Raw genomic sequence first — 26,915 nt, forward strand, 5'->3', positions numbered from 1 at the left:
TTGACAGGCAGCCGTCCCTCCCACTCGATGCCGGTTTTTGCTTCAGGCCCGCCAATCAGCACCGGCCTGTAGAGATCCACACCTGATTGCATCATGCGGCGAAGGCGGGACTAGCTGGTCCAATGAATAGCGTCAACTGGTGACGGAAAGGCATTGTGCCCAATAGTCTGCCAGGTCGGACTTTCGGCTTGCCCAGTCGACCACCCCCCCCACCCCTTTGACCTCTCCCGTGACGCTCCGCCCATTGGCCTGCTAGGTTCCGGTCTCTCGGTTGCCATGGCGGCGGCTGCTGGCAGCCCCGGTGTGGCCTATGAATGCAATATCTGCCTGGAGACCGCACGGGAGCCGGTGGTCAGTGTGTGCGGCCACTTATACTGGTAGGTGCGCTTGCCTGTAGTATACATGCATACAGCTCTATAGCTAGGTCTCTGCATTTATATAGCGCGCACATATTCCGCAGCGCATGACGGAGAATATTTTTGTACCCGGGGAGAACATACAAACTCCATTTATGATATTGGTGGGAAATTAAACCCAGGACCCCAACGCTCAGAGGCAGCAATGCTCACCACTACCCCGACCATGCCACCCCGTATTGGTCCCAGTTCCATTACCGGTGCATCTCTCACGTCAACAGTACCTGCAGACAGAGGCGCCTAGTTATGGGTGAGGTACAGAAGAGCTTCAGTGTTTAGGTTGACATGAATTAGGCCGGCAGGTACAAAAAGGTCGACGCAAGTTTTTTTCAGGTTTTTGGGTCAAATCTTGTATGTTTAGTAATAAGAAGTGACCGCCATCAGTGAAAAAGTAAACCCTTGCGGCATTTTGTGCTGCGCTCACAGCAGGTTACTGTTCCCAGTCGTACTCCACGTGAATAGTAAATCAAGCAAATAACATATGTTGACTGTGTGTCGACCATCGTCATGTCGAGCTTATTTACCTATCGATCCTTCATCTGTCAGCCTTTTTGTACCTGTGGACCACATGGTGACGCCCTAGTGACTGTTTAGCATCCGGACACCTCTGATTATATAGAGCAATGCACTTTTTTATTAAGTTTTTGGGCCGTACGCACCCCAGCAGGCCGTCCCATACCAGTCATTGTAATATATCTTCCCGCAGACCATTAGGCATCCCTGGCAGATGCGCACGTACGTTTGTAGGTCGGAAAATGCAATGGCGGCCACTGTGAGAGTTTGTCCAAAGAGTTAAAGTGTAACAAATGTTTTAGCGACAGCGCCATCCTGAATCCCGGCAGCGAGTCCCCACACAGGTTCTCTGCGCTTGCCATGCTTCGGCCCAGTGGCGAGTTTAGCTCGCCACAGGTTATATTCCCACTTGGGTGTTGGAATACTGGGCTGCGGTCGGTATTTCGACCGCCGGCATTTTATCGGCTGTTGGGATCCCGACATCCGATATATTAACTGCATCCCTGCCTATGGCATAGTACTGTATTGTATATACTTACAGTGTTCATTCTTGTTTTACAGCTGGCCTTGTCTTCATCAGGTATGTCTGTATATTATATGTTAATTATTACCTATAGTATTTTATTATACACCGCTGTTGGCGAGCGGGGAAGCAGATTTCTAGCATCTGAGTGCTTTCATGGTGTACATGGCGCCTAAATAAAGGGCACAATAGTTTATGGTACCTTTCTCAGTTCCTGCCGGATATTACTGGGTACTGGACACCTTTATTACATTCCATGTGTGTTCCTAGCCTGTTATAATCATCTGCCGTATATATGGTTTTAATTCATATTGCCATCTGTTTTCTTATGTTTTCTCTTGAGTCCTAGTGGATACTGGGGAACTGTACTTAGTACCATGGGGTATAGATCGGGTCCACTGGAGCCTGGTACTTTAAAAACCTTTAATGTATGTGTGTGCTGGCTCCTCCCTTCTATGCCCCTCCTACCAGACTCAGTTTAGAAAAATGTGCCCAAGGAGCCGGGTGCATTTCTCTGGAGCTCCAGAGAGTTTCCTTTTATTTCTCTTACGTCCTAGAGGATAAGGGGGTCCATTTAGTACCATGAGGTATAGACGGGTCCACTAGGAGCCTTCGCCACTTTAAGAAATCAATAGTGTGTGCTGGCTCCTCCCTTTATGCCCCTCCTACCAGACTCAGTTTAGAAAATGTGCCCGGAGGAGCCGGTCACGCTTAGGGTAGCTCCTGAAGAGTTTTTTCTGTATTTATTTTCTGTTTGTTATTTTCAGACAGGGCTGGTTGGCACCAGCCTGTCTGCTTCGTGGCACTTAGGGGGAGGCACGGACCAACCTTTTGAAGGGTTAATGGCCCTGTTCCCTGCTGACAGGACACTGAGCTCCTGAAGGAACCACTTGCAAGCCCCACCACGGCGAGCGTACATTCCCACAGCACGCCGCCACCCTAACAGAGCCAGAAGTGAAAAGAGTGGTGAGTACTATGCCGGCGTCCCGGTTAGCGGATCGCCGGCTATTGTGGCGGCACAAGGGTAGGAGCGCAGCTCTGTGTACAGGCTGTCTCTCCAGGCTCAGATCAGCATTGCTGTATTGCTATGAGGGGCGAGCTGAGCCGTTTTTAAACAAATACCCACACTGGCATAGCGCTTACAGGGGCTCTGACACACTGCTAAGCACCAAAATCACCTCAGCCAGTATAAAAAAACTGGGAAGACCGCGTGCCATTGAGGGGGTGGGGCTTCACTATGAACGGATCCAGCAGCGCCATTTTCCTTCTGCGGCTTACACAGACAGACTGGCAGGGAAGCGCAGCTCCTGCATAATGACTCCAGATTACCTCAGCGGTACCAGGGTGTCATAGCAAGGTGGGGGAGCAATATTAGAATACTTAGCCCCTATTAAGGGTACTTAGTTTGCGACCCAGCTGAGCTTTGCATTAGCTATAAGAGCGCTGTGTGACTGGCTCCATCATACTCTGTGTCTCCCTAGGGGGCTCTGTGTGGGGTAACTGTGCTTTTAACCTTTCTCCTGTGTGGGTGTGTTCTTTCACATTTTACAATGTCAAAGGAGTGTGTCTCCTGCACGGCAGAGTGTTTCTTACCCAGGGGGATCACTGCCATGTACTCAGGATAGTACACATTCTCCGGCTGGTGGGTCTAAACCAGTATGGTTGGATTCATTAAAAGGGATGATCTCAAATATTTCGCATAAATTGTCCCAAAATGAGAAAGAGATGCAATACTTAAGACAGTCTGTGGATGACCTGATGAATAGAGATTCAGTGGCCATTCCGACGTCTCAGACCCCTATCATTTGTCCACAAAAGCGTACACTGGCCCAAATCCTGCAGGCTGACACTGATGATGATGTATCAGACGCAGAGGAGATTGAGGTGGACTCGGTAGGGGGGATGCAGCTCTGTCACAAGGAATACAGGCCCTGATAGAAGCTACTAGAGACGTCCTGCACATTCCTGACACAGTGACAGAGTAAGATGAGGAATCTTATTTTAATGTAAGAGAGAAATCCTCTGCTCCTTTCCTGCATCTAAGGAATTGAGAAGCAGATTTATTAACCTGGAGAAGGCATAAGGAAGTGATAAACCAGTGATATGTGCAAGGTGATAAAGGCACCAGCCAATCAGATCCTAACTGTTAATTTACATAATGGAGCTGATTGGCTGGTGCCTTTATCACCTTGCACATATCACTGGTTTATCACTTCCTTATGCCTTCTCTAGGTTAATACATCTGCCCCCCTGTTTGAAGAAACTTGGGTTAATTCGGACAAGAAGTTTCAGATCCCTAAAATGTTACTCACATCCTTCCCTTTTCCTCAGGATGATAGGAAAAAATGGGAAAACCCACCGATTGTTGACGCATCGGTATCTAGATTGTCACATAAGATAGTCTTGCCTGTCCCAGGGGCAGCCTCCTTAAAGGACACGGCTGACCGCAAGATTGAGACCACTCTCAAATCTCTGTACACAGCGTCGGGGGTGACCCAAAGACCCACTATAGCTTGTGCATGGATCACTAGGGCCATTGCAAAATGGTCAGGCAACCTAATTGAGGGATTAGATTCCTTATCCTGAGGGGAGATAGTTTTACTCCTACAGCATATACAGGACTCTGCAAATTTTATGGTGGAGGCCATAAAAGAGAGAGGCTTGCTCCATGCACGCACCACGGCCATGGCAGTGTCAGCACGCAGGGGCTTATGGCTACGTCGGTGGACTGCGGATACGGATTCCAGAAAGGGTGTGGAAAGCCTACCATTCACAGGTGAGGCCCTGTTTGGAGATTTACTGGATACGTGGTGATAATGCTGATTTATATACAGGGATGAAAGCTATACCTTAAATACACTTTACCATGGAGCCGCTGCGGCCGCTATACTTAATACACCCTCTACGTACTCTTTACGCTATTAGCGTAGAGAGTCCCGTACTGTGTACGGACTTTGCGCACAAACGCCGCGCTGACGGTACAAAGTACACACAGCGCGTACACACCCAGAGATACACCGCAAACCCTTAACAGCTATGCAATGCGATAATAATACACTTTAAACCAAAGCAGGGAAAGGAAGACACGACACCAGATTGTAATTAAACTGCTGGGTTCCGACACCACAGCATATTATTACTGAAAGGGGGTTACAATATATACAATACAATAAAATACAACAATAATGGCTACAGTCAATGGTACATACGTGATTGGATTCGCAGCGCTACCCAGTCTGGTCCTCAGTCATCTGATAGATAACTTTGTGAGTCTTGTGTCTGACCAGGCCTGCAGCAGGCTCTCTTTATACAATTCTTCCAAAACCTACACAATGGATACTGTAATCTCTTTGTCCATTGGACACAGGGATGGTCATTTACAGTACAGGAGAGGTCATAGGTCAGTTTGAATAGGTGGGCGATGTCTGTTCCAACTGCCCTTGTGGGTGGTCTCCTCTGCATTCTGAATATATCGCACCCACAAACGCGCGGTCCAATCGCACAGTGTATAGGTACTTGTTACCTATCTGCCGTACGACCACGGGTCAATGTACAAACTGTGACCCTCAGCCCGGAGCGTAATACAAAAACCTTTTTACTTCTATACTTTGCAATACTTATGCACTATCACGCTCCTTTTCAAATCACCTCACGATTTGCGTATTAAACTTATACTAACGTGAGTCAGCCGCCTCACGCCACCAAGCCTCCACTCACTTGATGTACCACATGACGGGAACCCGATTTCCCGAGGTTCAAATATCCACTCACTCCTACGTTCGCTCACTCAAATACACATTGCTTTTCTGTACAGAAAATTTGGATTCATTCAGGTTGGCAGCTTTACCCCAGAGGCAATTTAAAAAAAAAAATGTTTTTATACTAATCTGCTTTAGAAACCGGGCAGTTTTGTGCTATTGTAGCGTGGCTACTGTCCCACCTTTAAACTAAATGAACTATCGTGTGGTTTTATTATGCGCACACAACCCTACGCAAGCTTGCGTAATTACGCAACCGTGCGTACCTCTATGCCACGTGTGCGGCCTTGCGCCACGTGCACATTTTTGTACGCTGTCCTCACGTTCCGTACCACGTGTACCAATGTGCGTACGCAAAAAAACAAATCACACAACTTCTATAAATGTGAGCAGTACTAACTATAATTGCTCACTTAACACAACAGTTTCTTTCTGTATAAACCTTTACAACCAGGCCAGACTGCGTTTGTGCTTTACACTTACCTCCTTAAACATTTATTTTAGTTTTAACTATATAGCAACAAAATGTAACCGGTTTCACACAGATCTAAATGAATCTAACAATTTGAGTCTTATGGCAACAAGGTGAGAGGGTATACAAATGGTATGGGTGCCTTTTGTTGTGTACGCTTTTGACGCCAAAAAAAATTCACAGATTTTTAAATAGCTCTTTTCCTGTTTACTTTACGGGTTCTACCAGCATCTCTACAAACCATACAGAGCAGACGTCATCTAATCAGCACATAAGTAGGGTTTTTAGTGTATCCACTGACCAAGAAAAGGTTACGTAGGATACTTTCTGTCCACCCTTTTGGTGTTAGATTAAGTCTGCTGTGACCTGTTAGGCTGTGAGTATGTGGAATCCCTGACGGAGCTCCCAATTGATAATGCTGATTTATATACAGGGATGAAAGCTATACCTTAAACACACTTTAAATACACTTTACCATGGAGCCGCTGCGGCCGCTATACTTAATACACCCTCTACGTACTCTTTACACTAGTAGCGTAAAGAGTCCCGTACTGTGTACGGACTTTGCGCACAAACGCTGCGCTGACGGTACAAAGTACACACAGCGCGTACACACACAGAGATACACCGCAAACCATTAACAGCTATGCAATGCGATAATAATACACTTTAAACCTTAGTAGGGAAAGGAAGACACGACACCAGATTGTAATTAAACTGCTGGGTTCCAACACCACAGCATATTATTACTGAAAGGGGGTTACAATATATACAATACAATACAATAGAATAATGGCTACAGTCAATGGTACATACATGATTGGATTCGCCGCGCTACCCAGTCTGGTCCTCAGTCATCTGATAACTTTGTGAGTCTTGTGTCTGACCAGGCCTGCAGCAGGCTCTCTTTATACAATTCTTCCAAAACCTAACACAATGGATACTGTAATCTCTTTGTCCATTGGACACAGGGATGGTCATTTACAGTACAGGAGAGGTCATAGGTCGGTTTGAATAGGTGGGCGATGTCTGTTCCAACTGCTCTTGTGGGTGGTCTCCTCTGCATTCCCGCCGCATACATAATGTACAGTAAATACAGTTTATATCTATATTCTGCTCCTGCACATAACTATCCGCAGGAACATGCGATCTGTTGCAGACCAACACCGGAATGTTACCCTTAAAATACCCTACAGCTGGATACTAAACACCACCTTATAACCTTGTTCTGTCCCCTCCTATCCTGTAAAGGTGAATCCCTTTGTTCTGTTACCATTTAAACTGCTGTAACTTACTGATGTGGTGCAGGGAGACTATGTGTACATTGTGCACTATTTGGATTAAATATGTAATGTGTTTTGATAGCTTTCCATGCGTTCACAAACTCTACCGTAAATACCCATACCACGCGCTAGTGCGCAGGCCCGCGGGAGCGACCATACGCAAATTGCGGATATGTGCACGCACGGCAGAATAAGTACGCGCACGGAGGCCATCTGAGTGTAGTTTGTACTTGATGTATGTGTACTGCAATATTTTTCGACTCTGACAGTGGATATCCAAGGCTACGGCGGGTAAGTCCGCAGCCCCCCCAGCTAGGAAGACCTACTCTGCTCCAACTCTGTAGTCCTTTCAGGCAGCAAAATTTAAAAGTAAAACCAAAGGTTCTTCTACAGCCTTCAAAGGCAATAGAGGTAAACCCAGAAAACCAGCAACTGCAGGTTCACAGGAACAGAACTCTGGTTCTGTTTACTCAAAGCCTACAGCATGACTGTGGACCTCACTGCCTGGAAGCCAGGCAGGTGGGAGCCCGATTGAGAGATTTTAGTCACATATGGGCGACATCATGCAAGGATCCCTGGGTCAAAGAGCTAATCACCCAGGGGTACGGACTGGAGTTTCAGGAACTCCCACCTCACAGATTCTTCAAATCAGGCTTACCAGCTTCTTAGGAGGCAGGTATAATTTTACAGGAAGCAATTCAAAAACTGGTACAGACTCGGGTCGTTGTTCCAGTTCCACCTCAGCTACAGAACAAAGGTTATTATTCCAACCTGTTTATGGTACCGAAACCGGACTGTTCGGTAAGACCCATTTTAAACCTCAAGTCACTGAACCCGTATTTACGGGTGTTCAAATTTAAGATGGAGTCTCTGAGAGCAGTGATCTCAGGTCTGGAGGAGGGGGAATTCTTGGTGTCTCTGGATATCAAGGATGCGTACCTTCATATCCCAATCTGGCGGCCTCATCATGCTTATCTTAAGGTTTGCATTACAGGACTGTCACAACCAGTTCCAGGCCCTGCCATTTGGCCTCTCCACGGCACTGAGGGTGTTCACCAAAGTAATGGCAGAGATGATGTTCCTCCTCCGCAAACAGGGAGTGAACATAATCCCATACCTGGACGATCTGCTGATAAAAGCACCATCCAGGGAGCACTCTCAACTCGACTACTCCTTTTCTCGTAGTCCGTAGAGGATACTGGGCTCACACCCAGTGCTTTGTGTGTTCCTGCACTGTTACTTGGTTAAGTATTGTTGTTGGTTCAGCTGTTCCTGTTCAAGTTTGGTTAGCATGGCTTTCCTCTTGCTTGTGTGTGCTGGTTCGAATCTCACCACTGTCCTTTAGATCCTTCTCTCAAGGTATGTCCATCTCCTCGGGCACAGTTTCTAGACTGAGTCTGGTAGGAGGGGCATAGAGGGAGGAGCCAGCGCACACTATTGATTTCTTAAAATGCCCAAGGCTCCTAGCGGACCTGTCTATACCCCATGGTACTAAATTGACCCCAGTATCCTCTACGGACTACGAGAAAAGGATTTACCGGTAGGTAATTAAAATCCTATGTTTTTATTTTAGTTATTTATTTTCAGGTTGCACTGGTTGGCAACCAGTCTACCTGCTTCATGGGACTTAAAGGGGGGACCGAACCAACCTCCTGAGGGTTAATGGTTCATAATCCTAGCTGAAATGACACTGAGCTGCTGTTTCACACACCAGACTGTGTGCCCGCGCCACTGTGCCAATGCCAGCAGCTAGCCTCCACCCTCTAACAGATGCCGAAGAGTTGCAGGTGCAGTGAGTGTTAACACCGGGGTTCCGGTTAGCGGGTCCCCGGTGCGGTTTGGCGGCATGTCACGCTGCAGTCACCGGCCGCTAGCTGCTGTGCCCGCCGCGGACTATGTCTAAACAAGGCTTTATGCTCCACACTGTCAGTAGGCTTTGTATGTACTTGTGTTTTATCACTTCAGCCAGTATAAAACTATATGTGGGACCGCGCGCCATTACGGGGGCGGGGCTTCCCGGAGAGCGGTAACAGAGGCGGGAAGGTGCCATCTCCTGCTGCTGTGGATCACAAGGCCGCATGCATGCTGCTCCTCCATGGACCCACGCTGATAGTCATTTTGTACTGGTACCAGGTGGTCATAGCAGGGGGGGAGCACATCAGTGGTAGCGCCGCTGCACATAAGTAAGATTATACACATACTTTTACACACTGCGCTGCTGTGTTTTGTGTGCTGCTCTCCATTTCTCTGTGTCATTCCAGGGGCTCCCTAGGGTCTGTGTGGAGGTGTTTTCAGTGGGTTTTTGCTGCATTTTCATTGTGTACAATATGTCTGTGGACATGGTTATGTGTACTGCTTGTAACTTTACCTCTTCTTCTGCGGGGTCCCTCATCTGTGAACAGTGCTCACTATCTCCACAGGGACACAGTTCTCAAGCACCTGACTGGCTAAATACTTTTAAAAGCATGATTCACACTGTGAACTAGCTGCAGCTAGGAAGGAGAGACAGGTGTTAAAACAGTCTGTTGATTGTATGGCTAAACAGCAGATACCAGAAAGGCTTCTCAGCACCCTCTGTTGGTTTCACACAAACGCTCACTACCACAGGTGCGCCAGTCTGATTCTGACCAACCTGATGATGATGATGCTATGGATGAGGATAGCTTTCTCTCCTCCGGGGTGGAGGCCCTCATTTATGCTGGAAGAGAGGTGCTTCACATACCGGATCAGGAGGCAGAACCAAATGAAGAGTTGTACTTTAATGTAAAACCCAAAACCTCAGCCAGCTTTCTCCTCCCAGCTGATGACAGGAAGGTATGGGACAACCCGCCGTCAGTCGATACTTCTGTGTCCAGACTGTCTAAAAAAATTGGTACTGCTGGTACAAGGGGCTATATCCCTAAAAGACCCGGCTGACCATAAGATTGAGACCACTCTCAAGGCGATATATATGGCAACGGGTGTAGCAGAGCGCCCCACTATAGTTTGTGGGTTTTCAATGGAGTAGTCAAGTGGTCTGATAATGTTATTAATGGATTAGACACTCTGCCCCGGGATGAGGTTATTACTCTGTTGCAACACTTACAGGATGCTGCAAATTTTATGAGCGAAGATATAAAAGAATTGTGTAAGATAAATGGCCGCACTACTGCTATGGTGGTTTCGGCCCGCAGAACTCGGTGGTTACGTCAATGGTCAGCGGATGCCGATTCAAAAAAGGGTGTAGAAAATCTTCCCTTTACAGGTGATGCCTTGTTTGGAGCTAAGTTAAATAAATGGATCTCTCAGGCAACGGCGGGTAAGTTTACCTATCTACCATCGGCTGCGCCACCTGCCAGACGTTCTTACTCAGGATCCTCCTTGCAGTCCTTTTGTGTGGCAAGGTTAAGAGGCAGAGGGGTCTCCACTACTCCTAGAGGATCTCGTGGTAAGTCCCGTAAACCTGCAGCTTTCCTGGACCAGACCACCGTATCCCCTGCCACTAAGCCTTCCGCGTGACGGTTGGTCCCAGCAACAAGGCGACTTTCAGGTAGGTGCTCGCCTTCAACACTTCGCCCATGTGTGGGCGAAATCCTGCCAGGATCCTTGGGTGAGGGACCTCATTTCCCAGGGATGCCAGTTGGAATTTCAAGCACTTCCTCCACACAGATTTTTCAAGTCGGGCTTATCGGCTTCACCCACAGCAAAAGTTACCTTGCAAGAGGCTATTCAAAAGCTTTTGCAGACGGGAGTGGTAGTTTAGATGGTTCGGTGCGACCCATCTTGAAGCTGAAGTCTCTAAACCCGTATCTACGGGTGTTCAAATTCAAGATGTAATCCCTGTGGGCAGTGGTGTCCGGTCTGGAGGAGGGGGAATTCCTGGTATCTCTAGATGTCAAGGATGCTTACCTGCACATTCCCATGTGGCCCCTCATCAGACTTACCTCAGGTTCGCAATATTGGACAACCATTTCCAGTTTCAGGCCTTACCCTTTGGCCTCTCCACAGCTCTGAGGGTCTTCACAAAGTTCATGGTGGAGATGATGCTGCAACTATGCATGCTGGGAGTCAACATAGTCCCCTACTTGGACGATCTGATAAAGGCTACGTCCAGGGAACATCTACTGCACAGCATCGATCTGACGACTCGCCTACTTACGGATCATGGGCGGATCTTACATTTATAGAAAACCCACCTGGGACTGGCCCAACGACTTCAGTTCCTGGGAATGATACTGGATACAGTGTCTCAAAAGGTGTCTCTTCCGATGGACGAGGCCTTGACTATCCAGGCTCAGAGCTCCGTCCTCGCAGGCTATCAGTACACCTTTTCATACGCTTGCTCGGCAGGATGGTAGCTGCTTACGAGGCAGTCCAATACGGCAAGTTTCATGCCCACCCATTTCAGCTGGATCTGCTGGACAAATGGTCAGGGTCTCACCTTCACATGCATCAGGAAGTGACCTTGTCTCCAAAAGCCCAGATTTCTCTATTGTGGTGGCTACAAGTCCCTCACCTAGTAGAAGGCATGAGTTTCAATATCCACTCGTGGATTCTACTGACAACAGATGCCAGCCTCCAAGGTTGGGGGGCTGTAACCCAAGGAGCCCAGTTCCAGGGTATATGGCCAAGTCAGGAATCTGCTCTGCCGGTAAACATCCTGGAATTTAGGGCAATTTACAATGCGCTTCTACAGGCTTCCCATCTCCTGAGGGATCAAGCGATCCAGGTTCAATCGGACAACGCCACAGCGGTGGCATACATAAATCGACAAGGAGGAACAAAAAGCAGAGCGGCAATGCGAGAAGTGTCAAAGATACTCCTCTGGGCGGAGGCCAACGCAAAGGCGATCTAAGCCATATTCATTCCAGGAGTGGACAACTGGGGAGCAGACTTCCTCAGCAGGCACGACCTCCATCCGGGGGAATGGAGCCTACATCCTTGGGTGTTTCAACAGTTAATTCACCTTTGGGGCTGTCCGCAGATAGATCTGATGGCTTCTCATCTCAACAAGAAGCTACGCCGTTACTGTTTTCCCGAATGAGGGATCCGTAGGCTGTAGCAGTGTATGCGCTGACTACACCATGGACGTACCAGTTTGTGTATCTGTTCCCTCCATTACCGCTAATCCCAAGAGTTCTAAAAAGACTAAGAAGGGAGGGCGTTCAAGCAGTTCTGATCTTCCCGGATTGGCCTCGACGGGTGTGGTACTCGGACCTCCTAACCATGGCTCTGGAGGATCCCAGGCCTCTGCCGCTTCAAAAGGATCTTTTTCAGCAAGGTCCGTTTGTCTATCCAGACTTACCGTGGCTACGTTTCATGGCTTGGAAGTTGAGAGGGAGATTCTAGCCAGAAAAGGTCTTCCCTCCAGGGTAATTTCCACTATGGTCCAGGCCAGGAAGATGGTTATGTCAAAACATTACTAACAGACCACATTTACCGGCCCTGGTGCTGAAAAGCCGTAACTTGCCAACTTACCCATATTGTCGGATAGGACTGTGATGCTTGGACTGAGAGCAGGATCATACAGTATGACTGCAGTGACTGTGCAGTATTAAGCAATTTGCCCTTGGTATAACATTTCCCAATCAATTTGATGATGTAACACACTGCCACTTTATTCAGGAGAGACCAACATTGTAGCAATATAACACTTTGTTACACTGTGTAATCCGCGAGGACTGAAAGCTCACAGCAGACATCTTGTTTAATAGTATCCAGCAGGCTAAGGTTACATAGTTGTTGAGGTTGAAAAAAGACAGATGTCCATCGGGTTCAACCTGGATAATAAATGTTGTTGAGTTGTTGTGGGGTTTTTTTGTTTGTTTTTTATAATCTTAATTAAATGCTGTATCCTTGCTGTCCTGCACCTGTGGTTATGTATGGGTTTGCATATGCTCATCTATAATGCGTGCTGTGTTTTTCAGTGGTTGGAGACGAGGCCGGAGCGCCAGGAATGTCCAGTGTGTAAGGCCTGCATCAGTCGAGACAATGTGATCCCAATATATGGCAGAGGGGGCACTAACCAGCAAGACCCCAGGTGACACAAACAGGAGGAGCTGTGTGTCTGTCCGTCCCCCTGCAGAGTGACACAGTGATACAGACAGAAGGGAACTGTGTGTCTGTCCCTCCCCCTGCAGGGTGACACAGTGATACAGACAGAAGGGAACTGTGTGTCTGTCCCTCCCCCTGCAGGGTGACACAGTGAAGGGAGCTATGGGTCTGTCCCTCCCCCTGCAGGGTGACACAGTGAAGGGAGCTATGGGTCTGTCCCTCCCCCTGCAGGGTGACACAGTGAAGGGAGCTATGGGTCTGTACCTCCCCCTGCAGGGTGACACAGTGATACAGACAGAAGGGAGCTGTGTCTGTCCCTCCCCCTGCAGGGGGACACAGTGATACAGACAGAAGGGAACTGTGTGTCTGTCCCTCCCCCTGCAGGGTGACACAGTGATACAGACAGAAGGGAGCTGTGTGTCTGTCCCTCCCCCTGCAGGGGGACACAGTGATATAGACAGAAGGGAGCTATGGGTCTGTCCCTCCCCCGCAGGGTGACACAGTGATACAGACAGAAGGGAGCTGTGCGCCTGTCCCTCCCCATGCAGAGTGACATAGTAACACAGAAGGGAACTGTGTGTCTGTCCCTCCCCCTGCAGGGTGACACAGTGATATAGACAGAAGGGAGCTATGGGTCTGTTCCTCCCCCTGCAGGGTGACATAGTGATACAGATAGAAGGGAGCTGTGTGTCTGCCCCTCCGCCTGCAGGGTGATACAGTGATATAGACAGGGCCGGCTCTACCATTAGGCAGCTTTAGGCGGCTGCCTAGGGGCGCCGGCCCTTGGAGGGTGCCACTAAATTAATCTAGCAAAAAACTGAAGGATGTCTCTGTATGCTGCCTCCTCCTTTTACACTGTGGTGGCTGCTGATGTGGGTCTAATCAGGTGCAGCCGCCACTATCAGGCTGTACCACATAATGCCTCAGCGCTTCCTCTGTGCCGATATGAGTAACATCAAGTCATGTGAAGGCACATAGGAGGTGGATGGAAGTATAGCTCCCGAGGGGCGCCCCCACAGCCGCTCCTCATAGCCTTGAGGAGCACCAGGTTGAAGCTTTGCCTAGGGTGCATAGAGACCTTGCACCGGCCCTGGATATAGACAGAAGGGAGCTGTGTGGTTGTCCCTTGTAAATAAGGCTGACAGAACCTGAATTCTTACCCTAGCTACCTATACAGAGAGTCTTAATGTCCTATTTACGTTCCTGTCATCTTTAGTGTACAACTCTTCTTTTCCAGGTTGAAGACCCCACCGCGACCCCAGGGACAGAGGCCTGAACCAGAGAACAGAGCAGGAGGGGTAGGCTTGTGTCACATTACAGGGAATCTTCCTTTTGCTACAAGACCTTTGTTTCTCTTTACTGAACAGTAAGGCTATGTTACATTATGTGCAGAGAGCATGTATTCTCTGCCTGCCCAGTTATACATTGCAGAACCATAAATATTCTATTGTATTGCATTGTAGGTATACAGTATAGGTGTGAATCTGATATATAGTATGTGTACAGTGGCCAATCCCGGGAATCAGGCTTGAAAAATGATCAATTCCGGGATTCATGGGATACCTGGAATTGGTTTCTTTTCAATGTATTCCCCATCCTGCCTTAAGGAACCCAGCCCAGCCCACATAAGGATCGGGTGTGGTATGCAAGGGTCTCTAGGTCGACAGGTCAAAAGGTTGACATGAGTTTTTGAATGGGGGGTTTTGTGTCGTTTTCTCCGTACAGTGATCGGGAAGCCCAATTAGTGCAATCGCATGGCGAGTGAACTTCGGGCAGGGTTACTATTCCCAATCGTAGTCCGCGTGGATCGTTCAGTATGAAAAAGGTCAAAAAAAAGAAAAAAATTGTGAAACACTCGTGTCGACCTGTCAACCTACAACATGTCTACTTAGTTACTGTCAACCTAGAGACCGGTTCCCTATAAAATCAGATCATTCACCCTAATCTGAGAGGGAGGGTGGGTCACATGCTGAGAGGAGGTGAGATGCGGGGCAGTGCGGTCCGGCCAGCGTGACCTCTGACTTCACGCCATGCGCACAGTTGGGGGCAGGGGGAGCCGGGAAAAATCTGAGCCTCCTGAGGAAGCTCAACGCTGTTCAGCATAGAAAAAAGTAAGGTGGCGGCCAATCCCGAAATCCCCGGGATAGGAAGCTCCAATCCCGGGATTGAATCCCAGCCAATTTTAGGCCAAGATACCGCCGATTCCACTCCCGGGATTGGCCACCATAAGTATGTGCCTTTTAAGCTACACATACTATTTAATCTACATGTCCCTAGAAGTGACCCAGTAACCTAGTACCTTGCTGCATTCCCTTGAATGTTGGGTGTAGGGATGAGTACAGATTGACATAGGGATCAGTGATTCTGGCCACAGTTTTCATACACTAAGCTGCTATGTGCAGAAAGAGAGCGGTAAATGTGAAATATACTCTGATATTTAAGCTGTGAAGTGTAGTGCATCCTTGTGGCCTGTAGGTGGTAGTGTTGTATGTAACGCCTATGGCTGGGTAATTTATACCTGTGTGACCGGAGAACATTTCACCTGTAACTGTGTACTGCGCAGAATGTCGCGTATGGGGCTTTCCCCTGTAAAGCATGCTGTCTGGAGCTTGTCACAACACACAAGCCGCAACCAGGCGCTAATATATAACTAGTTTCAATTAATATATTACTAATTGTTAATTTCCAAGCTGCAAAAAGAACTACTGACTTGGGGTCTTCAAGTCAGAATAATTAGCACAGGTGACCCCTGTGCTGATTCCCAAAGCTATTCTAACAATTAACTCTTTGCGCTATATGATATGGTATGGCTGATGTTCAAATCACCAAACAATAAATTCCATATATTTCATATGTTTTAATACACATAAAAAACTAGACCGGTCTAAGATATCTTAACAATATAAGAACATTAATATACTCAGTATTATCAAATACTATTAAAAATAACACAAGGAGGTGGAACCAAGCTGATCTGTGCACAGTTCTCAAACGGACAAATGATTAACTGTGTTTCAGTCCGTATAATACATTTGTTATAATACGCAACAATGTGCTTCTAGAACCCATACAGGAATACACTTTCCTTAAAAGTTTTTGTGAAAGCAATGTTCCGTGTTGTATTGCCCATCAGCAGAGACAGAAAAGTGACATGAGAGTATGCTCCTATTCGGAGCCTTACGTGTGGTTTCCGTCAATGTAGTATAACACAAGGTGGAGTCCCAATGGTAAATACAGCGGTCCCGATTTCAGGGGTTTCAGCGCCTGCAATGACGCCCGCTCGTGACGAGGATGTACAGCCACGGGGAACAACGAGACCGCACCGCTCCAGTGCTGCTTGCAAGCGCTCAGGTCCCGGTCTCTCTCCTCTTAATCGGTGTCCAGCTGATGTTAATGGCAATTGCCAGAAATAAAGATGGGTTCAAAGACACTATGAGGGTCCAATGTCCACACCTCTGACGCGTTTCGCTCCTTTGACAGAAGCTTTATCCAAGAATCTGGATAAAGCTTCTGTCAAAGGAGCGAAACGCGTCATAAGTGTGGACATTGGACCCTCATAGTGTCTTTGAACCCATCTTTATTTCTGGCAATTGCCATTAACATCAGCTGGACACCGATTAAGAGGAGAGAGACCGGGACCTGAGTGGTGCGGTCTCGTTGTTGCCCGTGGCTGGACATCCTCGTCACGAGCGGGCGTCATTGCAGGCGCTGGATCCCCTGAAATCGGGACCGCTGTATTTACCATTGGGAATCCACCTTGTGTTATACTACATTGACGGAAACCACACGTAAGGCTCCGAATAGGAGCATACTCTCATGTCACTTTTCTGTCTCTGCTGATGGGCAATAAAACACGGAACATTGCTTTCACAAAAACTTTTAAGGAAAGTGTATTCCTGTATGGGTTCTAGAAGCACATTGTTGCGCATTATAACAAATGTATTATACGGACTGAAACACAGTTAATCATTTGTCCGTTTGAGAACTGTGCACAGATCAGCTTGGTTCCACCTCCTTGTGTTATTTTTAATAGTATTTGATAATACTGAGTGTCTGTGCGCTGTGACACTGATGTGGATACATTGTCCTCTAACTACTTTATACCTCTTTACTCCTGATTTGTACGCAGGGGGTCCCCGGGTTCACGGACACTGGCTTCCACATGTCTTTTGGCATCGGAGCTTTCCCTTTTGGCTTTTTTACTACAGTCTTTAACACCAATGACTTCCAGTCAGCACCACGAGCAGGTAAGTTTCCCCTTGGCTCAACTAAACGATCCCCCTATAATAACTTAGCCCCCTGATAATAGGCTTATATCCACTGGTTTATTCCCTCATACATGGAAACTACATAAAATGCCCAATAATGGTCTTTAACGGACGCCCGTCCAGTAACTGAGCCCCTCATACATCATTCACTGTATTCTCCAGACAGCCACAGATAACCGGCCGTGTGCTATTGTGCTGTGTACTCTCTGGCGGGCTGTAATCAGGTTGCTCTATGATCCCAGTGTAGAGTGGGGTAACTGAGGATGCAGAACCTCCATGCTCCCTCCACTGTATACCATGTAAATAACATGTCAGGTGACTCGGGGAGATTTATCAACGCTTGGAGAGGGATAAAGTACCAACCAATCAGCTCCTGTCATTTTTGCACACACAGCTTGTAACATGAAAGCTAGGAGCTGATTGGTTGGTACTTTATCTCTCTCTCCAAGCTTTGATACATCTCCCCCCTCACTGTTACATAGGGACCTTATTCCCACTCCCTGCTTATTTATCCCGTGCTGCTGTGTACTGGGATATGGTGTAAGTGCTGTGTAGATTGTTACCATTGATCCGCTCTAGCTGTGGGCATTACTATTACATCATATGAACGGTGTAACCGGCTTGTCACTGCCAGAGGCGACACCGGTATATATGCCTGTGTGTTTCTGTAGTTATGCGACATCAGTGTTACTCGTATAGTGACAGTAGCTGATCCTGCTGTCTGTTCCAGCCACTTGATGGCGCTATTTAGCCATGCTGAGAATAATGTGACAATTAGTTTGATGCTGCATCATCATTTCTTATGTAAGGTAATTAGAGTCTGTTACAGAATACTGCTAGTATCTCATTTATTAAGGGGTATATTCAATAAGACTCTGGTCCATTCCGACATGCAGTTGTCGGAATGGACCCGACAACCCCTATTCAAAAGAGCGGCCAAATCCGACTGCCGGATTTGGCCGTTCCCGGTTTCCTGACGTGCTGCTGCTGTCAGCGCTGCGGGTGCGCTGACAGCGGCAGAGGGAGCTGTCAGCGGTGCCGGGGGTATGGAGATGTCTGCGGCGGTGGGGGGAGCTGTCAGCGGCGCCGGAGGTGAGCAGACATCTGCGGCGGTGGGGGGAGCAGCGGAGGAGATGGAGTGGACGTGGGGAGGAGAGGAGGAGACGGGGGAGCAGCAGCTGCAGCAGCAGAGGCTCACGGCGGCGTCCGCCCGGCTCCAGCAAGCGGGACCTCGCTTGCTGGAGCCGGGTGGACACTGCCGCTGGGTTCCTGCTCTCCTCACTGCTCCCCCTGTCTCCTGGTCTCAGCTGCCTCATCTCAAAGTCGGATTGAGATTGTTGGAAACGGGGCTAAAACCTGTCGGGTTTGGCCCCCGCTTCCGACAATGCACGCTGAGCGGCGGCTGAAGCCGCCGATCAGCGTGCATTCCGACAAGTTGGGTTTCCCAACTTGTCGGAAAAAACGGGGCCGTAATGAATAGGTCGGAACCCCTTCCGACCTAAAACTGACGGAAGCTGCCGTCTTTCCAACAAAACGGCAGCTTCTGACAGTTATTGAATATACCCCAATGTGTACCTGTGGTGCAGGTTTGAAACATTTTCTCTTCACAGACGAGTTTTCTGGGGCACTTTCATTTAATCACACACAGAAGGTTGAGCGCAGCATTTCCTATATCTCTATTGTAACCATAAGGCAGGTCACCTTGAGTGCAGCAGCTCGCCGAAACAACCCACGCTCAGTGCGCAGGAACCAAAACTCCATTGTATAATGTAGCGGAGATGCCTAAAGATGGCAGGTTGATGTCACAGGACGTTTTGTTGGAGTACAGTGAGCATGCTCACTACCAGTACCTGGTCACCTATATTCCTCCTGAATAGCTCTCTCCTCACTAACACATCACTCACATTCTGATATACTCTGTGCTGCTGTGAGCCCTGCTCCTAACACTATATAACTCACAGTCTGTGGCTTCCTGCTGCCTCCTTTCCCCTCCTCACATCATGTCACATGCAGTCCTGTCCTCACTGACACGTCACTCATCTCCTGATATACTCTGTGCTGCTGGGGGACCCTGCTCCTCCCACTATATAACTCTCAGTCTGTAGCTTCCTTCTGCCTCCATTCCTCTCCTCACATCATGTCACTGCCCCTGTCACATGCAGCCCTGTCCTCACTGACACATCACTCATCTCCTGATATACTCTGTGCTGCTGGGGGACCCTGCTCCTCCCACTATATAACCCTCAGTCTGTGGCTTCCTGCTGCCCCCATTCCCCTCCTCGCATCACGTCACTGCCCCTGTCTCATGCAGCCCTGTCCTCACTGACACATCACTCATCTCCTGATATACTCTGTGCTGCTGGGGACCCTGCTCCTCCCACTATATAACCCTCAGTCTGTGGCTTCTTGCTGCCTCCATTCCCCTCCTCACATCATGTCACTGCCCCTGTCTCCTGCAGTCCTGTCCTCACTGACACATCACCCATCTCCTGATATACTCTGTGCTGCTGGGGGGCCCTGCTCCTCCCACTATATAACCCTCAGTCTGTGGCTTCCTGCTGCCTCCATTCCCCTCCTCACATCATGTCACTGCCCCTGTCTCATGCAGCCCTGTCCTCACTGACACATCACTCATCTCCTGATATACTCTGTGCTGCTGGGGACCCTGATCCTCCCAATATATAACCCTCAGTCTGTGGCTTCTTGCTGCCTCCATTCCCCTCCTCACATCATGTCACTGCCCCTGTCTCATGCAGTCCTGTCCTCACTGACACATCACTCATCTCCTGATACACTCTGTGCTGCTGGGGGACCCTGCTTCTGCCACTATATAACCCTCAGTCTGTGGCTTCCTGCTGCCTCCTTTCCCCTCCTCACATCATGTCACTGCCCCTGTCACATGTAATCCTGTTCTCACTAACACATCACTCATATCCTGATATACTCTGTGCTGCTGGGGGACCCTGCTCCTCCCATTATATAACCCTCAGTCTGTGGCTTCTTGCTGCCTCCATTCCCCTCCTCACATCATGTCACTGCCCCTGTCACATGTAATCCTGTTCTCACTAACGCATCACTCATCTCCTGATATACTCTGTGCTGCTGGGGACCCTGCTCCTCCCATTATATAACTCTCAGTCTGTGGCTTCCTGCTGCCTCCATTCCCCTCCTCACATCATGTCACTGCCCCTGTCACATACAGCCCTGACCTCACTGACACATCACTCATCTCCTGATATACTCTGTGCTGCTGGGGACCCTGCTCCTCCCATTATATAACTCTGTCTGTGGCTTCCTTCTGCCTCCATTCCTCTCCTCACATCATGTCACTGCCCCTGTCACATGCAACCCTGTCCTCACTGACACATCACTCATCTCCTGATATACTCTGTGCTGCTGGGGACCCTGCTCCTGCCACTATATAACTCTCAGTCTGTGGCTTCCTGCTGCCCCCATTCCCCTCCTCACATCATGTCACTGCCCCTGTCACATGCAGCCCTGTCCTCACTGACACATCACCCATCTCCTGATATACTCTGTGCTGCTGGGGACCCTGCTCCTGCCACTATATAACTCTCAGTCTGTGGCTTCCTGCTGCCCCCATTCCCCTCCTCACATCATATCACTGCCCCTGTCACATGCAGCCCTGTCCTCACTGACACATCACCCATCTCCTGATATACTCTGTGCTGCTGGGGACCCTGCTCCTCCCACTATATAACCCTCAGTCTGTGGCTTCCTGCTGCCTTCATTCCCCTCCTCACATCATATCACTGCCCCTGTCACATGCAGCCCTGTCCTCACTGGCACATCACTCATCTCCTGATATACTCTGTGCTGCTGGGGACCCTGCTCCTGCCACTATACAACTCTCAGTCTGTGGCTTCCTGCTGCCTCCATTCCCCTCCTCACATCATGTCACTGCCCCTGTCACATGCAGCCCTGTCCTCACTGACACATCACTCATCTCCTGATATACTCTGTGCTGCTGGGGACCCTGCTCCTGCCACTATACAACTCTCAGTCTGTGGCTTCCTGCTGCCTCCATTCCCCTCCTCACATCATGTCACTGCCCCTGTCACATGCAGCCCTGTCCTCACTGACACATCACTCATCTCCTGATATACTCTGTGCTGCTGGGGACCCTGCTCCTGCCACTATATAACTCTCAGTCTGTGGCTTCCTTCTGCCTCCATTCCTCTCCTCACATCATGTCACTGCCCCTGTCACATGCAGCCCTGTCCTCACTGGCACATCACTCATCTCCTGATATACTCTGTGCTGCTGGGGGACCCTGCTTCTGCCACTATATAACCCTCAGTCTGTGGCTTCCTGCTGCCTCCATTCCCCTCCTCACATCATAACACTGCCCCTGTCACATGCAGCCCTGTCCTGACTGACACATCACTCATCTCCTGATATACTCTGTGCTGCTGGGGACCCTGCTCCTGCCACTATACAACTCTAAGTCTGTGGCTTCCTGCTGCCTCCATTCCCCTCCTCACATCATGTCACTGCCCCTGTCACATGCAGCCCTGTCCTCACTGGCACATCACTCATCTCCTGATATACTCTGTGCTGCTGGGGACCCTGCTCCTGCCACTATATAACCCTCAGTCTGTGGCTTCCTGCTGCCTCCATTCCCCTCCTCACATCATAACACTGCCCCTGTCACATGCAGCCCTGTCCTGACTGACACATCACTCATCTCCTGATATACTCTGTGCTGCTGGGGACCCTGCTCCTGCCACTATATAACTCTCAGTCTGTGGCTTCCTTCTGCCTCCATTCCTCTCCTCACATCATGTCACTGCCCCTGTCACATGCACCCCTGTCCTCACTGACACATCACTCATCTCCTGATATACTCTGTGCTGCTGGGGGACCCTGCTTCTGCCACTATATAACCCTCAGTCTGTGGCTTCCTGCTGCCTCCATTCCCCTCCTCACATCATGTCACTGCCCCTGTCACATGCACCCCTGTCCTCACTGACACATCACTCACCTCCTGATATACTCTGTGCTGCTGGGGGACCCTGCTCCTTCCACTATATAACTCTCAGTCTGTGGCTTCCTGCTGCCTCCATTCCCCTCCTCACATCATGTCACTGCCCCTGTCACATGCAGCCCTGTCCTCACTGACACATCACCCATCTCCTGATATACTCTGTGCTGCTGGGGACCCTGCTCCTGCCACTATATAACCCTCAGTCTGTGGCTTCCTGCTGCCTCCATTCCCCTCCTCACATCATGTCACTGCCCCTGTCACATGCACCCCTGTCCTCACTGACACATCACTCACCTCCTGATATACTCTGTGCTGCTGGGGGACCCTGCTCCTTCCACTATATAACTCTGTCTGTGACTTCCTGCTGCCTCCATTCCCCTCCTCACATCATGTCACTGCCCCTTTCACATGCAGCCCTGTCCTCACTGACATATCACTCACCTCCTGATATACTCTGTGCTGCTGGGGACCCTGCTCCTCCCACTATATAACCCTCAGTCTGTGGCTTCCTGCTGCCTTCATTCCCCTCCTCACATCATATCACTGCCCCTGTCACATGCAGCCCTGTCCTCACTGGCACATCACTCATCTCCTGATATACTCTGTGCTGCTGGGGACCCTGCTCCTCCCACTATATAACCCTCAGTCTGTGGCTTCCTGCTGCCTCCATTCCCCTCCTCACATCATGTCACTGCCCCTGTCACATGCAGCCCTGTCCTCATCTCCTGATATACTCTGTGCTGCTGGGGACCCTGCTCCTGCCACTATACAACTCTCAGTCTGTGGCTTCCTGCTGCCTCCATTCCCCTCCTCACATCATGTCACTGCCCCTGTCACATGCAGCCCTGTCCTCACTGACACATCACTCATCTCCTGATATACTCTGTGCTGCTGGGGACCCTGCTCCTGCCACTATATAACTCTCAGTCTGTGGCTTCCTTCTGCCTCCATTCCTCTCCTCACATCATGTCACTGCCCCTGTCACATGCAGCCCTGTCCTCACTGGCACATCACTCATCTCCTGATATACTCTGTGCTGCTGGGGGACCCTGCTTCTGCCACTATATAACCCTCAGTCTGTGGCTTCCTGCTGCCTCCATTCCCCTCCTCACATCATAACACTGCCCCTGTCACATGCAGCCCTGTCCTGACTGACACATCACTCATCTCCTGATATACTCTGTGCTGCTGGGGACCCTGCTCCTGCCACTATACAACTCTCAGTCTGTGGCTTCCTGCTGCCTCCATTCCCCTCCTCACATCATGTCACTGCCCCTGTCACATGCAGCCCTGTCCTCACTGGCACATCACTCATCTCCTGATATACTCTGTGCTGCTGGGGACCCTGCTCCTGCCACTATATAACCCTCAGTCTGTGGCTTCCTGCTGCCTCCATTCCCCTCCTCACATCATAACACTGCCCCTGTCACATGCAGCCCTGTCCTGACTGACACATCACTCATCTCCTGATATACTCTGTGCTGCTGGGGACCCTGCTCCTGCCACTATATAACTCTCAGTCTGTGGCTTCCTTCTGCCTCCATTCCTCTCCTCACATCATGTCACTGCCCCTGTCACATGCACCCCTGTCCTCACTGACACATCACTCATCTCCTGATATACTCTGTGCTGCTGGGGGACCCTGCTTCTGCCACTATATAACCCTCAGTCTGTGGCTACCTGCTGCCTCCATTCCCCTCCTCACATCATGTCACTGCCCCTGTCACATGCACCCCTGTCCTCACTGACACATCACTCACCTCCTGATATACTCTGTGCTGCTGGGGGACCCTGCTCCTTCCACTATATAACTCTCAGTCTGTGGCTTCCTGCTGCCTCCATTCCCCTCCTCACATCATGTCACTGCCCCTGTCACATGCAGCCCTGTCCTCACTGACACATCACCCATCTCCTGATATACTCTGTGCTGCTGGGGACCCTGCTCCTGCCACTATATAACCCTCAGTCTGTGGCTTCCTGCTGCCTCCATTCCCCTCCTCACATCATGTCACTGCCCCTGTCACATGCACCCCTGTCCTCACTGACACATCACTCACCTCCTGATATACTCTGTGCTGCTGGGGGACCCTGCTCCTTCCACTATATAACTCTGTCTGTGACTTCCTGCTGCCTCCATTCCCCTCCTCACATCATGTCACTGCCCCTTTCACATGCAGCCCTGTCCTCACTGACATATCACTCACCTCCTGATATACCCTATGAGATAATAATGAATACAGTAAATGTTCTGACTTGTGTTCGGGGCTAGCACGCTGCATTTGTGTCTGACCTTTTGTACAACTTTCTTGTTTACATTTTTTTTTATTGCATTCTCTTCCTTCCTCTTTATATTTTAGACACTGGGCTCCCCCAAGGCAGGATGTTCGGATTATTTGACTCTCTCTTTCTCATCATTGCTGCCTTCTTCTTCCTCTGGTTAATCAGCGTGTGAGGCTCTGGTGCTGCTCGTCCACTGGGGGTCTTTACTCTTAAAACTTCAGCCACCGGAGAGTCTGCAGTGGGCCGCGCCTCATCCTGTCCTGTCAAACACTCCTCTTTTTTTAATATCATTAATATACATTACTCCAAATTCATTGTCATTTTTTCTACGGGCACTTTATGTAAATCCACTCCGGTGCCGCGTCACGTCTGTAACCGTTAAACTTTTTCTACATTTGTAATTCTCCTCGTTTTCCTTTTGCACACTGTAAAATGCTCCTTGGTGACAGCTGAGGAAATCTGGAACTACCATATATAGAGATGTAACGTTCTAAATCTTGGATATGACCGAATTGGTTTCTCTGTAATCTTTCAGATCTCTTCTATAAAATTTCATTGTACAACGTCTCAGGTCGCTGCAAAATGTCACTCTTCGCTAAGGTCCAAGGCGTCGACTAATGGGAAAATAAAATGGTCATTTAAAGGGAGGCCAGATGGATATATTCTCTGGGAAAAATTGGATATATTCCCCAAAGCTGTCATAGTTTTCCATGGCTTAAGAAAAGAACCAGTGTTCCTGTATGACATACTGTAGACTGTTTTGTGCAGTACCCATTTGTGTTGGCAGGAGGCGCTGCTGGTCCTAGTAAAATACACAAATTGGCGGCAGACCTTTACATAAACGCATCCTTCCTTTTGACGCACAGTGAAGGGTCAACAATGTGGTGGCAGCAAATATTTTATCGGATGATCTTCCTGTGAATACAAGTGATGGTTTGTTAGTAAATGATGTCTGCATGCTGGTTTTTCCAGCAATTCCTGGAGAGACTAACTGTGAGGCATTGCTATAAGCTACTGAATAAAAAGAATACATAGGGGAAGATTTATCAAAGCGTGGAGAGAGATAAAGTGTCAACCAATCGGCTCCAAGTTACAGGCTGTGTTTGAAAAATAACAGGAGCTGATTGGTTGGTGCTTTAGCTCTCTCCATGTTTGATACTTCTCCCCAATATTTTCTTAAACTGTGTCCGGTTCCGCCGAGAGAAGCTGCAACCGCCTCCGGTAGAATGCAGTGTCCCTCAACGCCACTACGAGAGGTCAAAAATATAACTGCTTGGACGTGATCAGGACTGAAAGAAAACTGTGGATCCATTTATATCGGACTTCGTAAGGGCTGTATTCAGTCAGTGACACTCAATATAAACAAAAAAGATAATTATATATAGGCAAAATTTATATTGGTAAGGCATGGTACATTTTCCTTATGAAAACGTGATGTCATCTGGTGACCTGGCTGCTACAGTTACAGTCTCACCGCACATGTGATATAAAAGTGCTGAGCAAAAAGCAGCGGCTTCCTTTCTGCTTAAGGTTTATATTACAGTCACCATCCATTTGCATGTTATCCATCTGGTGCTGTTTGAGAAGCTTGGCGTCGGCAGTGATCTTCTCCGACGATAGGCAGCTAGGTCCATGTGACGATGTCTATTTTCTGCTCTGACGTGAAGCGGCCGAGAGAATGACAGTCTTGTGTCTTAGATCTGGGGTTTCCTCTCCTCTGACCTCACAGGCTCTCAGGAGTGCTCAATTCTAACACTATCCCTCCCCCAAAATAATTGTCCCAGAGGACAGCTCTCTCCACCTTCACTCCTGGATATCACACTGGAGCAGTCTTAATGATTCAAGATCATCAAGCAAAGTATAATTATTGCTGAAGGCTTCGCGTATTGTACAGTCAATAAAATGTAACCGATTCACAAGCTTTTGTGTATTTTTGTAACTTTTTTTTTTTCTACTGTTCAACTTTTGTAGAACTAAAAGTCTCAGAATGTCCTTCCAGCACTTACTATATACCCTCTAAAAAAACAAAAATCCAGAACGGGTTATAGGTCTAGCGGTTTATTTCTTAACATATAGCACCAGTATACTGTCGCTTTACAATTGGGTACAAACACAATACTAAACCAAAACTGCGCATTACCAGTCAGGCAAAGAGGTACCGAAATGTCTGTTCTCTTTTTGAAGGGGAAGCAGTGAAAAGAGTGGAGAAGTGGACCAGTAACTTTTCCATCGGCACACTTCTTCACTCTTTTCACTGTTGGACACCACAACCCCCTTGTTATAAACGTGTAAAGATTAATATATTTCTAATATTATGCAGATTCCTAAATAAATACTACATTAATTAAACAGGGAAATAGG

General features: G+C 48.7%; 2 protein-coding genes across 3 annotated transcripts in view; one reads left to right on the forward strand and one right to left on the reverse strand.

Moving 5' to 3' along the window:
• The window catches only part of AGPAT1 (1-acylglycerol-3-phosphate O-acyltransferase 1), a 64,911-nt gene extending 64,716 nt beyond the window's left edge, over positions 1–195 (reverse strand). Inside the window, exon 1 of the mRNA XM_063938165.1 lies at positions 1–195. The gene's annotated coding sequence lies outside the window, so the exon portion shown is untranslated.
• On the forward strand, positions 195–26,473 carry RNF5 (ring finger protein 5). 2 transcript variants are annotated; one of them, XM_063938170.1, is made up of 6 exons: positions 195–377; positions 1,491–1,509; positions 12,872–12,984; positions 14,236–14,296; positions 17,128–17,245; positions 24,632–26,473. In XM_063938170.1, exons 1-6 carry the CDS (start codon positions 277–279, stop codon positions 24,724–24,726), a joined length of 507 nt encoding a protein of 168 aa, XP_063794240.1. In that variant the 5' UTR covers positions 195–276; the 3' UTR covers positions 24,727–26,473. The 2 variants fall into 2 exon arrangements, with proteins under 2 accessions (XP_063794240.1, XP_063794239.1); XM_063938169.1 differs by lacking the exon at positions 1,491–1,509 and having other exon boundaries at positions 289–377.
• Positions 26,474–26,915: the final 442 nt, after the last annotated feature.

The sequence above is a fragment of the Pseudophryne corroboree genome, chromosome 8 (assembly GCF_028390025.1).
Source record: "Pseudophryne corroboree isolate aPseCor3 chromosome 8, aPseCor3.hap2, whole genome shotgun sequence".
In the NCBI taxonomy this organism is placed as follows: Eukaryota; Metazoa; Chordata; class Amphibia; order Anura; family Myobatrachidae; genus Pseudophryne; species Pseudophryne corroboree.

Coding starts and splice junctions, on each gene's coding strand:
- RNF5 (XM_063938170.1), top strand. CDS start 277: ATGGCGGCGGCTGCTGGCAGCCCCGGTGTGGCCTATGAATGCAATATC. Junction 14,297..17,127: donor CAGAGAACAGAGCAGGAGGG/GTAGGCTTGTGT, acceptor ATTTGTACGCAG/GGGGTCCCCGGGTTCACGGA. Junction 17,246..24,631: donor CCAGTCAGCACCACGAGCAG/GTAAGTTTCCCC, acceptor TTTATATTTTAG/ACACTGGGCTCCCCCAAGGC.